The 13,813-nt window shown below is 52.4% G+C and overlaps 1 protein-coding gene across 12 annotated transcripts in view; it reads left to right on the forward strand.

Annotated features, from left to right (window-relative positions):
* The window catches only part of DISP1 (dispatched RND transporter family member 1), a 130,016-nt gene extending 120,460 nt beyond the window's left edge, over positions 1 to 9,556 (forward strand). For all 12 annotated transcript variants that reach the window (XM_034666568.1, XM_034666569.1, XM_011228898.3 and 9 more), the window contains one exon: positions 5,949 to 9,556. In XM_034666568.1, coding sequence (XP_034522459.1) covers positions 5,949 to 9,533 — 3,585 coding nt within the window. In that variant the 3' untranslated portion in view covers positions 9,534 to 9,556. The remainder of the gene's footprint in view (positions 1 to 5,948) is intronic.
* The last annotated feature ends 4,257 nt before the right edge of the window (positions 9,557 to 13,813 follow it).

The raw sequence follows: 13,813 nt of genomic DNA on the forward strand, positions 1-13,813 counted from the left end.
GAGAACAATAAGGTTATATTTTTGCCAGTCCATTCCCTGCTGACCCTGGTGACTCATGCGATGACAGTACTTACTTGGGTCTCACTCCCAGGGACTACATGCCCAAGGCCGGCTCGCACACTTGTAGACCCCAGGATCCAAGCGCCTCTGTGTGGCCCCGTCTTTGACACCCGCCGCCTTCTTCAGCGAAGAGCTCTTTCCTTCCTGCTGCCCCGTCCTCTGTTGCTTCACAGCTCAGACTTTGTCTCTTCTTTTCTTGGATGGTCTCTCTCCTAAGCTACTTGCAGTGTTTCCTCCTGAGGCCACTGCTAGCCTCTCAACTCCGCAGTGAACAGCCTACCTCTCTGGCAACCAGTGGGTCTCGGGGGCAGATGTAGGGCTCAGGCTGGGAAAGGGGACATTCAAGGGTGCAAGTGTCTGTGTCAGTGATGAGGAATCCAGCCCAGATTGCCCTGAACTCTGAACACCTTGAAGACAGAGGATGCGAGACAAAAAGCCCTCCTCTCTCAGTCTCTGGAGCCGAAAGACATCAGCCCCAGAAGCTGTGAAGTCGGCCTCCAGGCTTAGAAGAGCTGTCAGCAACGTGTGCTCAGAGGCAGATTCTCTCAGGAGACACTGTTGTCTGCTGTCACTGCTGCACCTGCCCAAGCCCAGGAACCAAGCAGAAAAGGAACTCGTTGTATGCGTAGCGTACTCTAACGTGGAAACTCACTAGAAGCGGGAAGTGTAATCACACGCCCTCCTAAGAGCTAGCCTGACCCCGGGTGCAGGAGCCGGCGCTGGCCACAGGGCTTCTCGGGGAAGGTCACCGGGTCAGCTCTCAGCGTGCTCACGCACACACCTTCCCCCCTTGGGTCCCAGGCCTCCAGACTTTATTCTTCATTCTGAAAGACTCTGTGTGTTGCCTGCTGGTCCGGCTATCAGGATTTTCCATGAGCTCCATCTTTTCTCTGCTCAGCTCAAACAGACCAAAGTCACCAACCTCTCCACACAAACTGAGGTTCTTAACCACTGGTCAGTGTTTATCTGCCTTCTTGTCTTCTCTTCTGCAGCTGTCAGTTCATTATGCAGAGGCTCTGAATGTATTACCACCCTCCCTGTGTAGAAAGTTAACTCTGAAGGAGTAAATACGGTACTTAGTATGTGCGGGACTTCCTGCTCGGCACTCTCCACTCCTCCCCGCAGTCAGCCCCTGACCTTGGCACTTGTGACGCGTCTTCACACTCACAGGAGAACAGTAACTCCACGCCTTCTAGGCCTCGATTCTGTACCTTTGCTGTTGACCCTTAGACCTTCCCTTCCCCGAAGACTCTATGGTGACCGGCTCCACACAGCTGATTAGTAGCTGGTGGGTACTGGGTATTGTTGAATTTGTCAGGGTGTGTCCCAGACACTTGACCGGTTTATTTCATTTAGTCCTTGTGACAGTGTTATGAATTAAATCCTATTATTTGCTTGTGTTCTGGATGGGGAAAGTCCACACCGAGAGTAAGAGGCGGATGCGGGACTTGAACCCAGCCTCCCTTGAGTCTTTCCCGTCATGCATCACATGCAGAAGAAACCACCCCTTTTCCCTTATCTTGTTGTATCCTGTATGCTATTTCCCACTCAGAGGATCCTCAAAGAGTCCTCGCGGCCTCGAGTGACAACAGTTGGTTCTGAGTGCCACTGGGCTCTGCACGGACCCAGAGACTCTCAGGCCCGTAAGCAGTGCTCTCGTGAATGGAAGCAGGACATTGTTTCATACACATGTGAATATGTATCAGGGGCTATCAGATGATAAATATCAGCATGAGTAGGTAGCTCACAAAAAGGCAGAGAGGGTAGTATAACTAAATTGAAGGGAAAGTCATGGGAGGAAAAGGTAAAGCCACGGTGTGATTTCTGTGCAGCGATATGTGCCCACAGTCTCTACGCTCACTGGTGGTGGCTGCACACCTGTGTCCCCCCTAGAGCAACATGGGATTTGCAGTCGGTGACAAAGGTCACAAATAGGGCAACAAGCTGGGGTTTTAGAAGAAGCCCGGCCTTCCCTTTTACTAAGAGGGGGAGTACCGTCACTGTGCCCTCAGTAGAAGTGTGACGTCATTCACAAAGTTCTTAGTTAACAGCATGTTCACAAGATGTGCAGTCATGAATCTGAGCTGATTTCTAAGCCACGCTCAGGCTGGTAGCAGGAGAGCATAACGGCAAAAGCTCTTTCTACAAGAAAGTAAAGCAATGAAGTCTAAGTGTGTGGCTTTCCAGTGGTCTGGCTTGACAGCTTTTGCAAAATGTACAGACTGTGGAAGGAGCACTGTGCCCCTTTGTCTGAATATTTCCCTATGTGGGCTCAGAGTCGGGACCGGATGGCCCTGAATTTGAGTGTGTGATTCCTGGCAGGAACACAACGGGCACCTGGTCCTCTTCTGAAAAGTTGAGGAACAGACCCAAGACGTGTCTGCATGAATGGTCAAGCCAGTTAACAGATCCACACTGATAAATGAATAAACAGAGGATCACAGCCCCAGATTCTGTCTCACAGAGCAGGTTATCATTTTACTTGTTAAATACTATTTTTACCAGTTGCACACACCTTTGTATTCCAGTCTCGGCCTCTGCGGTGAATGCACAATGATTCTCTCTCTTTGTCACAGAGAGAATGTGTCCCGTGACATCCTATGTGATAGCTGTTGCATAGCAGTTCAGCCTGCAGATTATTACTGTACCCTTTTCATGTCTCCCCAGCTCAAGAACCTTTGCAGAGTGCTGTCTGTCCTGGCGGTGACACGAGTAAACTGTGTCCCCCAGGCTACTGGTCAGCCTTTCCCTTCCCCTCCCCTGACCTCCCGCTGTCCTGATCCAGCACGTGGCTCTCAGCAGCCTTCAATGGATGGGACACATAACAAGTGATGCCGATCAGAGGAGCTTACCTGGGGAGCGATGATTCTGGAAGATTGCCGGCAGTCGGCACGGCGTCTCCAGCCAGACGTGGCCATTGTCACCTGCCTGTGTTTACAGCACATGGAGCCCCCTGGCTAAGTCCATTTCAGTTCATGATTCTGACGGGCTTTGGTTTCCAGAGCGAAGGGCTCCTGTTTCTGATGCTGTTGTCGCCTCCTTACAGAATGCTTATTTTCTTAGATGCTTTCCGAAGGAGCCTCAGCCGACTCCCCTGATCTCCCTCCCCAGGGACGCACTGGCACGCTGTCCATTAGTAGCCAGAGTGTGTTTCTCGGCTCTTGACTCTGTTGGAAACCCTTCTCCCTGTTCCTTAGTCTTTGCGCTTCATGGAAGTTAGAGCTCAAGGAGCAGCTTTGTAGAGATTTGAAATTTAGTGCTAACCCTGTTTACTGCATAGCTTTTGTGGACACGTGAGACCCCCCTGAAGTTTAGTGGACCCCAGAAATGTGCCTCCTGATACTTGTTTTAAAGAGCACCGCCAGGCTGCTGTTGCCATCCCACCACCCTTCAGACTTGGTCGCCTCTCCCTGCAAGTTCGTACAGACCCTGACACACAGTACGCTCCTTCCCATGCTGACTCCTGATTTTTCTCTCTCACTGTGAGCAGCTCCGGGGCAAGGACCCCGTACCCTCCTATTCGTCGAGTGTAGGTGCTCAGTAAATATTGTTTTCTCTTTTGAATGGAAGGATGGATGGGTGGATGGGTGGGTGGGTGGTGAGTGGATGGACGGATGGACAGACAGACGTGCAGATGGAAGGATGGATGGATGGATTGATAGGTGGATAGATGGATGGGAACATAGGGCCTTCTTCCATGAAAGCCTACACGGTCTCTTGGGCTCCATCCCGTTACATTCAGGGTGCTGGCATCCAGCTTGTGGTAAAGAATATCAGTCACGGTGTCTTCTCTGTCCTTATTTCTGACCCTTGTCAGAGTCCTCAAGGACTCTGTGGATGGTTGTACATCAGCCAACTCCACCTGTGAATTGAAGGACTAGCTCTCAGCGGCTTACTAGTTTCTAGTTTTAATAGTGCCTTTGGTCCACATTCATCTTGTCTAACTTTCTAATCTTTGGTCACACACACACACACACACACACACACACACACATACATGCAAACCCTGCTACTATTTGGAAAGATTAGTCAAGGTCATTTCTTTCTGGGCTTTGGCTGGCAACCCTGTTCCCTTCATCGTTAGCATTTGGTTCTTCAAGCAGCTACAAGTGTGTTCCTCTGAGCTGGTGGCAGGCTTCGTGACGGACACAATCATTTTCCTCCATCTGAGACTGTCCGACGCTAGGGCTGTATCCCCTTTCTTCTCATTCACCAGGCTGACTCCAGGGGCTTGTCTGATACTTCTTTGTGGGATGGGAACTGGTTATCTGCCATGAAACCCAGAGCAGTGCTATTCCAGGGTTTGCTGTTATTTATTACGTGGTTCCATTTCCCCTGACTTAGCATGTTTGTATGCTTTTACCTAGAAACAATTAAATACTAATTATCCATATTATAAAGTGTCGAATAATTATTGCTCTTAGAAATGAGCTGAAAAATTAAGGCTTTGTTAAAGTAAACATTTTAGTATACTTGAATAATAACCCTTCTGGCTCATTTGTCTTTACCTTCAATCGAGTGCCCTTTAAAAATGCTTTATTATGGAGGTTTTTAAATGTATGCAGAGGTCGACTAGTATAATGAACCCCTACGTGCGGGTCGCCCAGCTCCAGCACCTGGGGTACACGGGCAGTGCTGTGTCCTCTGCATCCACCCCCAGGACTCGTCCCACGAAAGCAGCTTGACAGCCAAGCCTTCGAGGAGTACAGGAAACAAGGTTCTAGGATCATTCTGAGTTCTGGAGAGACGGTTTGTGTCAACGTTCCCTATGATTGAGAGAGTCAACTTTAATAAAGGCAGAGAGTAGTTTAATCCCAGTGGAGGAAACACACTCACGCCCTTTCTGAACTTTGGAGTCTCGTCCCTGGAGCAGCCTTTGGTAAACAGGAGTGGGTCGCCTTCTGCAGAGAAGCTCTCTGGCCAGGCTCAAGAAAAAGGGATGGTTCCTAAACTCAGCCTCAGGAAAGAGGGGCCACTGACACAGTTGACAGATTTATAAGAAACTGTGAGGGCTCCGCCATATTCTAGCAACCCCACCCTCGGCAATGGCGTAGTTTTTCAGTTTGCTGTAACAAGAGCAGCCAGAGAAGAAAGGCCTCTGGGAACAGCTGTAAGTGAACAGGCCTCTGGGAACACTGTCCACACCAGACCCAGAGCCGTCCTACAGCCACCAAGCAGCAGACCCCACGTCACCCTAACCCGAGAGGGTTTCAGCCAGAAGTGGAAGAAATCAGCTCCTACTTCAGTATTTACTTTGTTAATCCGATACGCAGACTGTTGTAATTTAGGAACCTTGCCACGCTCTGCTTGTTTCTCCGGAAACCATTTTGCCCTCGGTCTCTCGTGCACCCCTAACATTAGTGCACCGTGCATCACCTTGGAGCTCGCAGACAGCTTTCTGGGGGGAATATCATCTTTGCTTCCAGCTAAGTTGGTTGAGATACAGTACCTTTGTTACCAAAAATTTCATGCCAATAACCAGAAGTTTTAGGCAAAGCTACCAATCTGTGTCCTCTATCAATTGGACAGCTGTTCTTAATCCTGTAGTTTCTGTACATGAGCCCATGGCCTGTCCTTTTCATTGCCTTTTAAAGTAACTTGGAAAAGGCCTTTTTCCTAAAGAGGTGCTAATTTTGTGTCCTTCTTAAAACCAAACCAGCACTGGTGGTTTCACGCCCGCGTGTCCCCCGCACGCTGAGCAGTTTGCTGTCTGGAGGGACGTGCTTGGTGGATGCTCCGCAGGGCAGGCTCTGGGGGATGGCCACCTGTGTCCCAGCTGACACCTAACTAAGAGGATGGCTATTTAACCTGCCCCTCAAGGCCGCCTTAACTCAGGCCTCTGGGTAAAGCGGTTTTAAACGCCGGTCTCCGCGTGTCTCTCTCTGCAGATTAGATCCCACCCGCAGTTTGGCGACCTGTGCCAGAGGACCACGGCCGCGTCCTGCTGCCCCAGCTGGACGCTGGGGAACTATATCGCCATCCTCAACAACAGGTCGTCCTGCCAGAAGATCGTGGAGCGAGACGTGTCTCACACCCTGAAGCTGCTGCGGGCGTGCGTCAAGCACTATCACAATGGCACCCTGGAGCCCGACTGCTGGGACGCGGGCGCCAGGAGGAAGGGGCAGCTCAAGTGCACGGGCGTGCCACGCAAGTGCACCAAGTACAACGCCGTCTACCAGATCCTGCACTACCTGGTGGACAAGGACTTCCTGACTCCGAAGGCAGCCGACCCCGCCGCACCGACTCTCAAGTACAGCATGCTCTTCTCTCCCACGGAGAAGGGGGAGAGCATGATGGACATTTACCTGGACAACTTTGAGCACTGGAATGGCTCAGACGGCGTCACCACGGTCGCCGGCATCGAGTTCGGCATCAAGCACAGCCTGTTCCAGGACTACCTCCTGACGGACACTGCGTACCCGGCCATCGCGGTCCTGCTGGTCCTCCTGGTCATGTGCGCCTACACCAGGTCCCTGTTCATCACGCTGATGACCATGTTTGCCGTCATCAGCTCCCTCATCGTCTCCTATTTCCTCTACCGCGTCGTGTTCAACTTTGAGTTCTTCCCTTTCATGAATCTCACCGCGCTTGTTATTCTGGTTGGAATTGGCGCGGATGACGCGTTTGTCCTGTGTGACGTGTGGAGCTACACCAAGTTCGACCGGCCACACGCGGCGACCGCGGAGACGGTGGGCATCACTCTGCAGCACGCAGCGCTGTCCATGTTCGTCACCAGCTTCACCACGGCCGCCGCCTTCTACGCCAACTACGTGAGCAACATCACCGCCATCCGCTGCTTCGGTGTGTACGCGGGGACCGCCATCCTGGTGAACTACGTGCTGATGGTCACGTGGCTCCCAGCCGTTGTCGTCCTGCACGAGCGTTACCTCCTCAACATGTTCAGCTGCTTCAAGAAGCCACCGCAGCAGGTCTACGAGGGCAAGAGCTGCTGGACGGTGGCCCGCCGGACGTGCCACAAAGCACTGTTTGCCGTTTCAGAAGCCTCGCGCATTTTCTTTGAGAAGGTGTTGCCGTGCATTGTCATTAAGTTCCGCTACCTTTGGCTGCTGTGGTTCCTGGCCCTGACCGTGGGCGGGGCCTACGTCGTGTGCGTGAACCCCAAGATGAAGCTGCCCTCCCTGGAGCTGTCTGAGTTTCAGCTGTTCCGGCCCTCCCACCCCTTCGAGCGCTACGATGCGGAGTACAAGAAGCTCTTCATGTTTGAGCGCGTCCACCGTGGGGAGGAGCTGCACATGCCCATCACCGTGGTCTGGGGCGTGTCCCCAGAAGACAACGGCGACCCCCTGAACCCCAAGAGTAAAGGGAAGCTGGCATTGGACGGCAGCTTTAACATTGCAAGCCCAGCTTCGCAGGTCTGGATCTTGCACTTCTGTCAGAAACTGCGAAACCAGACGTTCTTCCAGCAGACGGAGGAGCAGGACTTCACGAGCTGCTTCATCGAGACGTTCAAGCAGTGGATGGAGAACCAGGACTGCGACGAGCCCGCCCTGTACCTGTGCTGCCGGCGCTGGAGCTTCCCCTACAAGCAGGAGATCTTCGAGCTGTGCATCAAGAGGGCCATCATGGAGCTGGAGAGGAGCACGGGCTACCATCTGGACAGCAGGACCCCGGGGCCGCGGTTTGACGTCAATGACACCATCCGCGCGGTGGTGCTGGAGTTCCAGAGCACCTACCTCTTCACGCTGGCCTATGAGAAGATGCACCAGTTCTACAAGGAGGTGGACGCCTGGATCTCCCGGGAGCTGCGCTCGGCCCCCGAGGGCCTCAGCAACGGCTGGTTCGTCAGCAATCTGGAGTTCTACGACCTTCAGGACAGCCTCTCCGACGGCACGCTCATCGCCATGGGGCTGTCCGTGGCTGTGGCCTTCAGCGTCATGCTGCTCACCACCTGGAATGTCGTCATTAGCCTGTACGCCATCATCTCCATCGCAGGCACCATATTTGTCACCATCGGCTCTCTCGTCCTGCTGGGCTGGGAGCTGAACGTCCTGGAGTCTGTCATCATCTCAGTGGCCGTCGGCCTGTCCGTGGACTTTGCCGTCCACTACGGGGTCGCTTACCGCCTGGCCCCAGACGCCGACCGGGAGGGGAAGGTGATCTTCTCCCTGAGCCGCATGGGCTCTGCCATTGCCATGGCCGCGCTGACCACCTTTGTGGCCGGGGCCGTGATGATGCCGTCCACAGTTCTGGCGTACACCCAGCTGGGTGCCTTCATGATGCTTATCATGGGCGTCAGCTGGGCCTTTGCCACCTTCTTTTTCCAGTGCATGTGCCGCTGCCTTGGGCCGCAGGGCACCTGTGGGCAGATTCCGCTACCCAGGAAGCTGCAGTGCAGTGCCTTCTCTCACGCCCTGTCCGCGACCCCTGCCGACAAGGGACAGAGCAAACCACGGGCCGTGAATGCTTATCATTTAGACCCCAGGGCCCAGAAATCCGACGTGGAGCATGAGTTCTATGAATTAGAGCCTCTGGCGTCCCACAGCTGCACCGCGTCTGAGAAGGCGGCTTATGAGGAGACCCGCATCTGCTCTGAGTTTTTCGGCAGCCAGGCCAAGAGTCTAGGGCTGCCCTTGCGTGCCGCTTACAGTCCAAACTCCAAACCCGAAACCAGCTCCGCCTCGTTTCCGCCCGCTCTCGAGCAGCACAGCCTGTGTCATTTCTTCTCTCTGAATCAGAGATGTCATTGCCCAAACACCTACAGACGATTGAGCCCTGGCCCGCACGCCTGCCCACAGGTGGGCGACAGCCTGTGCCCCCGATGCGCCACCACTGCCGCCAGCAGCTTCGTGCACGTGCAGAAGGGCGTTGTGCCTCTGCAGGCTGCACAGCAGGCCCCCGAAGGCTTCGTGTGTGCCGTCCCGCACATCCGCCACTGCCCCTGCCTGCAGGCCAGAGCCAGACGGCCGGGAACGCAGAGTCCTCTGCCCACAGGCCTCTTCCTCCACCCGGTGCAGCACATGCAGGCCCAGGAGAAAGTTGGCAAGGCCAGCTCCCACAACGTCCAGGGCGTGGAAGAGCCTGGTCCACAGACGCCAGAGCCACCGTCCTTTGTCCACAGAGGCCCCGGGTCCTTACAAAAACCGAACTGTGATCCCGAGAACGGCCAAAGGGGACTCTCCAGAAACAGAGACCTCGGGAACATGGAGGGCAGTGGAAGGGCCGGGAACAAGGACTTGGGTCTGGGGGCTCAGGCAGACGAGGCGGAAAGGAAAGCAGAGCCATGCCCATCACAGGACTCTGAACATTTAAATCAGAATGAACCAAAACCCGTATTTAACCATTGCACGGGGGACACTCGGTGCTGTGCTAACGACCCCCAGAGCTGTGGCCGAGGGGTCCAGGTGACGTGCGGTTCTGCGGGCCATCAGATGCCAGAGTGTGAAGCCAGCGTTCCCCCTGTGCTGACACACTCGGAACTTTCTGGTGAAAGTTTGTTAATAAAAACACTTTAATAAATATAGTGTTAATTTCAGAACCAGTGCCTCTCAATTGTTCCTTTGAAATGGAAGTAAAATCCAGAAGTTTGGAAAGGGAGCCACAAAATGCAGGAACAGGCTTCATGTTGTTAAAAAATCATGGGCTATTTTTATTTCCTATATGAACAGTCAACACACTCACATATCATGTTGGCTGATGATTGGATTTTATATTTTCAAAAAGTACAAAGTTCAAACAGGTCTTATTTTTATCTTGATATCTGGCTTGACGAGTGCTGGTCAGCGTCTCTGCTGTGCCATAGCAGCGAGTCCCAGGTGCAGAGTCAGAAGCTTCTGGAAGAGTTGCTCACCTGATACCCTGACTCGGGTGTACTGGTTAGGACTTTTGATCACCGAACATAAACACTGATCCTGATAGAGACACTTCCGTTGATATCCAGGGACTATACAACAGTAAAATTTATGTTAATTGCCATGCATATTAATGGTGCTTTCTGCCTGTTTGCATGAGTAGAACTTACATGAAGCCAGTGACTCATTTAGACGTAAATCGGGGTCTTTCCACACTAGCCAAAACCCACTGGCCTTCAGGTCTCACATCAGGTCACCCAGATGGCGAGCGCGGCGTCCCATGTCAGGCCACGAGTATGTTAGTGCCCAGAGAGAACAGCACTGCACTTGCTGGGGTTGGGTGCGCTTGGGCAGGCACAGGGAAGACAGCCCGTGGGCCCTGGAAGCTTTCGGGGTGGGGGTGTCCCATGAAACTCCACTCCCTCTGCCGTCAGACTGTGGCCTGAGATGCAGGATGGGGGTGGGGGGGCTCCTGGTGCCACTAACACCCTGACCACTGAACCTGCGTCCCTCCCATTCTGCCTCTAGTTTGGTCCTCCCAAGAGATCGGGTGGAAATGTTTTTAAATACAGTGTTCTTTCCAAAAGTAGTATTTTTTTTTTAATTTTATTCGACAGAGATAGAGACAGCCAGCGAGAGAGGGAACACAAGCAGGGGGAGTGGGAGAGGAAGAAGCAGGCTCATAGCGGAAGAGCCTGATGTGGGGCTCGATCCCACAATGCCGGGATCACGCCCTGAGCCGAAGGCAGACGCTTAACTGCTGTTTCACCGAGGCCTATTGCCTATTTTTTGAGAAGTTTTCCAAATTGGATCCGAATATTATTCTAGGGCCTGAAAAAAGCTGTCAGGAGTTGGAAGGGACCTTATGGTTCCCTGACTCTAACACATTTCTATTAAGTAGCTTTCCAGCTTCTTCGTTATTCGGGGACAAGGGACTCACTACCTGACTCCCTTGCTGACCGCAGTCTGTTGTCCTGTAGCTTTTCTACCCGGTGGTCCTTTTGTTCCCTGAAGCGAAAACACATGCCTCTGATCTTCCTGCCATGTGGTGTCCCTGGAGATGTCCTCCCATGACGTCCCTGCTCCCTCCATTGTTCCTCCCCCCCAGCTTTTAAGCCATCTGACTGAGTGCCTCCGGACAACCCCTGCCCGCATGGAGGCCCCGAAGAGGGGACCGGATGGTGCTCCTGTCTGTTCTCTTGGGGACGGAAGTACTGTGTGGCACAGACGTCACCGCCGAGCCTCACACAGCGTGGCCTGGCGTGAGCTGCTGCTGAGCCGCCTGTAGGAGTGGGTTAGTCGTCCACCCCGAGGCTGAGGACCCCGTGTCCATTCCTGGTGCACTCAGCTCTGTTAGAGGAAGAGCGCAGGAGAGAGAACACTTGAAAATAGGACTCCTTGTTTTTCCTCTGAAACGTGTAACCGTGAAGTTGGCTAGTGAAAGTCTGGTGACCCAAAGCAGCTTTATGCTGGCACGGACACAGAGTTTAAGGGTGATCAGAGACACACTTCCGAACAGTTTTCCCTGACACAATGTCAGCAGTGCTGAGAAAATAAGACCAGAGAGAGCGAGCCAAGGAGGGAGGGATCCTCTGTCCGCCTGGGCCCTCAGCCGGCTCAGCCGTCCGCCTGCCGCACCTTTTCCAGCTCCAGGAACCGCGGGCCCGTCTTTCTGCTGCTCTGCCTCATTACCCCGAACCTTGAGTGTGGCCGTAAACCCACGTGGGTTACAGCTTCTGACTTTGGGCTTTGAACTGACTATATTTTTCATGCAGGAATTCTTTAAAGAATTTGGTAGCTGGAACTAGAAATCTTTTTTTTTTTTTTTTAAGTACTCATTACCGGGCAGCGAAGGGCCCCTGTTTCTAGTTTTGCCTCACAGAGAAATTCCATCCACTGTCCTCTTGTAGAGAATTGCAAAGCAGGTAAGAGGTTGAGTTACACAAAGGGGAGAGAGCCTTTTCCCTGTGAAATACTTATAGCTGTGGGGGGGGGGGTCTGTATTTCCGCACCATCCATCCTTACAACAGAACGTACTTTCCAGTTCGAGCTCGTGTTCCCAGATCCGTCCCTGACTTCTTCCCTGCAGGGTCACTTCTTACATCTCTGGGTGATAGAAAAGCGTGACAGGCGCGAGCACAAAGCGTGTCAGAGAAGCGCGGCATGGCTATCCCTGCTCCATTCTGCATCATTCTCGGTGTGAACCGATTGCTGCGGGCGGTTTGAAGCTGGGGTCTTACAGAGGATGGGAGATGTTCCTGATTCACCGGGTCTCACATGGAAACCACCTTTCCACCAGCAGTTAGGACAGTTTCTGAACAAAATACCAGGGAACCATGACTGAAAACAGCTGTGGCTTTTCTCTTTAACGGGGAGAGCCATTTTAAAAGAAAAAAATGAAGTCCATGTAAAAAAAATTCCTAAGACTCAACTGGATTTTTTTTTTCATAAGATTCAGACCCAGCTGTGAACATGAAATTTGTTGAAATCATGAGGGGATTTTTTTTTTTTAATGCAGAAGAAACTATCATGTTCAAATACCCTTTATCCCATCGTGGATCTTTCCAGAATGTATGTTGGCATTTAGTTTGTTATGTCCAATTGTCATATTACTCTGCAGTGTTTTTTGTAAAATAGCCACTTTCTTCAGTGTTTCATTTCCTATAAATATACGTTGTATTTCCTGTAAAAATACAGGAAAAAGGTAAGTAATGATTATCCATGGTTGGTTGGTAGAATCTTGTGTCTTTTGTTCTTAACAGTGCTTTAACTGCCCAAATTTTGGATTTTTCATGAAAAAAGCCCCAAGATTATAACTTCTGCTCTCATAAACTTTAGGAAGCACAGTGTGTGACAAGGGTCAGTGTGGTGCTCCCCCCACTCCCCTGAGCACTCAGTGTGCGTGAGCACGGCAGCGGCGGCTTGCTATTGGGGACTGACGGGTGTCCGTGGCATGTCAGCAAGGCCCCCCTGAGATCTGGGGCAGCTCGCTGTTTGGGGGAGGGCAGGGAGCAAAGCAGTGATGTTCTGCACTCAGGAGCGCTCTTCCTGGCCGGACACTCAGTAACCTGGAGAACCGTCTACTTTTAATTTGAGTAAGAAGGTCAGTCAGTGGCCCAGGTGGTTATGAGGAGCTGTGCTCAGGGATTGAAGCCAACGTTGGTTTACCAGTCAACGCCCCCACGGTTCCCACCAGACACCAGAAATGGGACGTGAGTCCTGACTTTGGTGCCTGCTGTGGGTGAGGGTGGGAGCCCCGCCTGGGATTCCTGGTGATGTGGGGGCTACACTTCCTGTGCTCGAATCAACCGGAATAGGTAAACTTTGGTGTTTGCCCTCCTCGCATTTTTTCCTCATAACTTTATAGAATGTGATCTATGCCGTCCTAAAACGTGAAGGGCAGACTGTTTTCAGCAAGAGATGTTTTTCTTTGGAGCCCAGCAAGATTCCTACAGGATCTGGTTTTAATTTGTGACAAAGTGACAGCTCAGCCTTTATCCACTAATTGGACATTTTTGATCAGTGAACTCGACTTAAGCTTTCTTCATTTAAAGGGGAAAGGATTTGCTAAGTGAATCAATCTGAAAGAGATTATAAGGGCCTGTTTAGCCTGCACAAGGAAGCCAAGCTCCAGAGTTCGAGACCCCGCTGCGAGCTCCCACCTCGCTCCCACCTCACCGCCGCAGAACGGTCCTGATGGGGCATCTCGAGGCAAAACCTTACCAGATGCTTAAATACTAGTTGAGAATAGTAAGACAGCATCTATTTTTAAAGGGTCCTAAATGTGAATGTTGTGGGCTTCTTCCCACTCAAGCCCATTACCCCCCTTGGGCGGCTCTGGGGTCCACTGGCGACCTCTAGTTCCCTGTGTCTGGGCACCAGTCGCGGGCCGCACACAGTGGCGCCCTCGGGGGTGGGGGTACGAAGCCACAGCTTGTCTTTCC

This window comes from Ailuropoda melanoleuca, chromosome 8 (genome assembly GCF_002007445.2).
Source record: "Ailuropoda melanoleuca isolate Jingjing chromosome 8, ASM200744v2, whole genome shotgun sequence".
Classification (NCBI taxonomy): domain Eukaryota; kingdom Metazoa; phylum Chordata; class Mammalia; order Carnivora; family Ursidae; genus Ailuropoda; species Ailuropoda melanoleuca.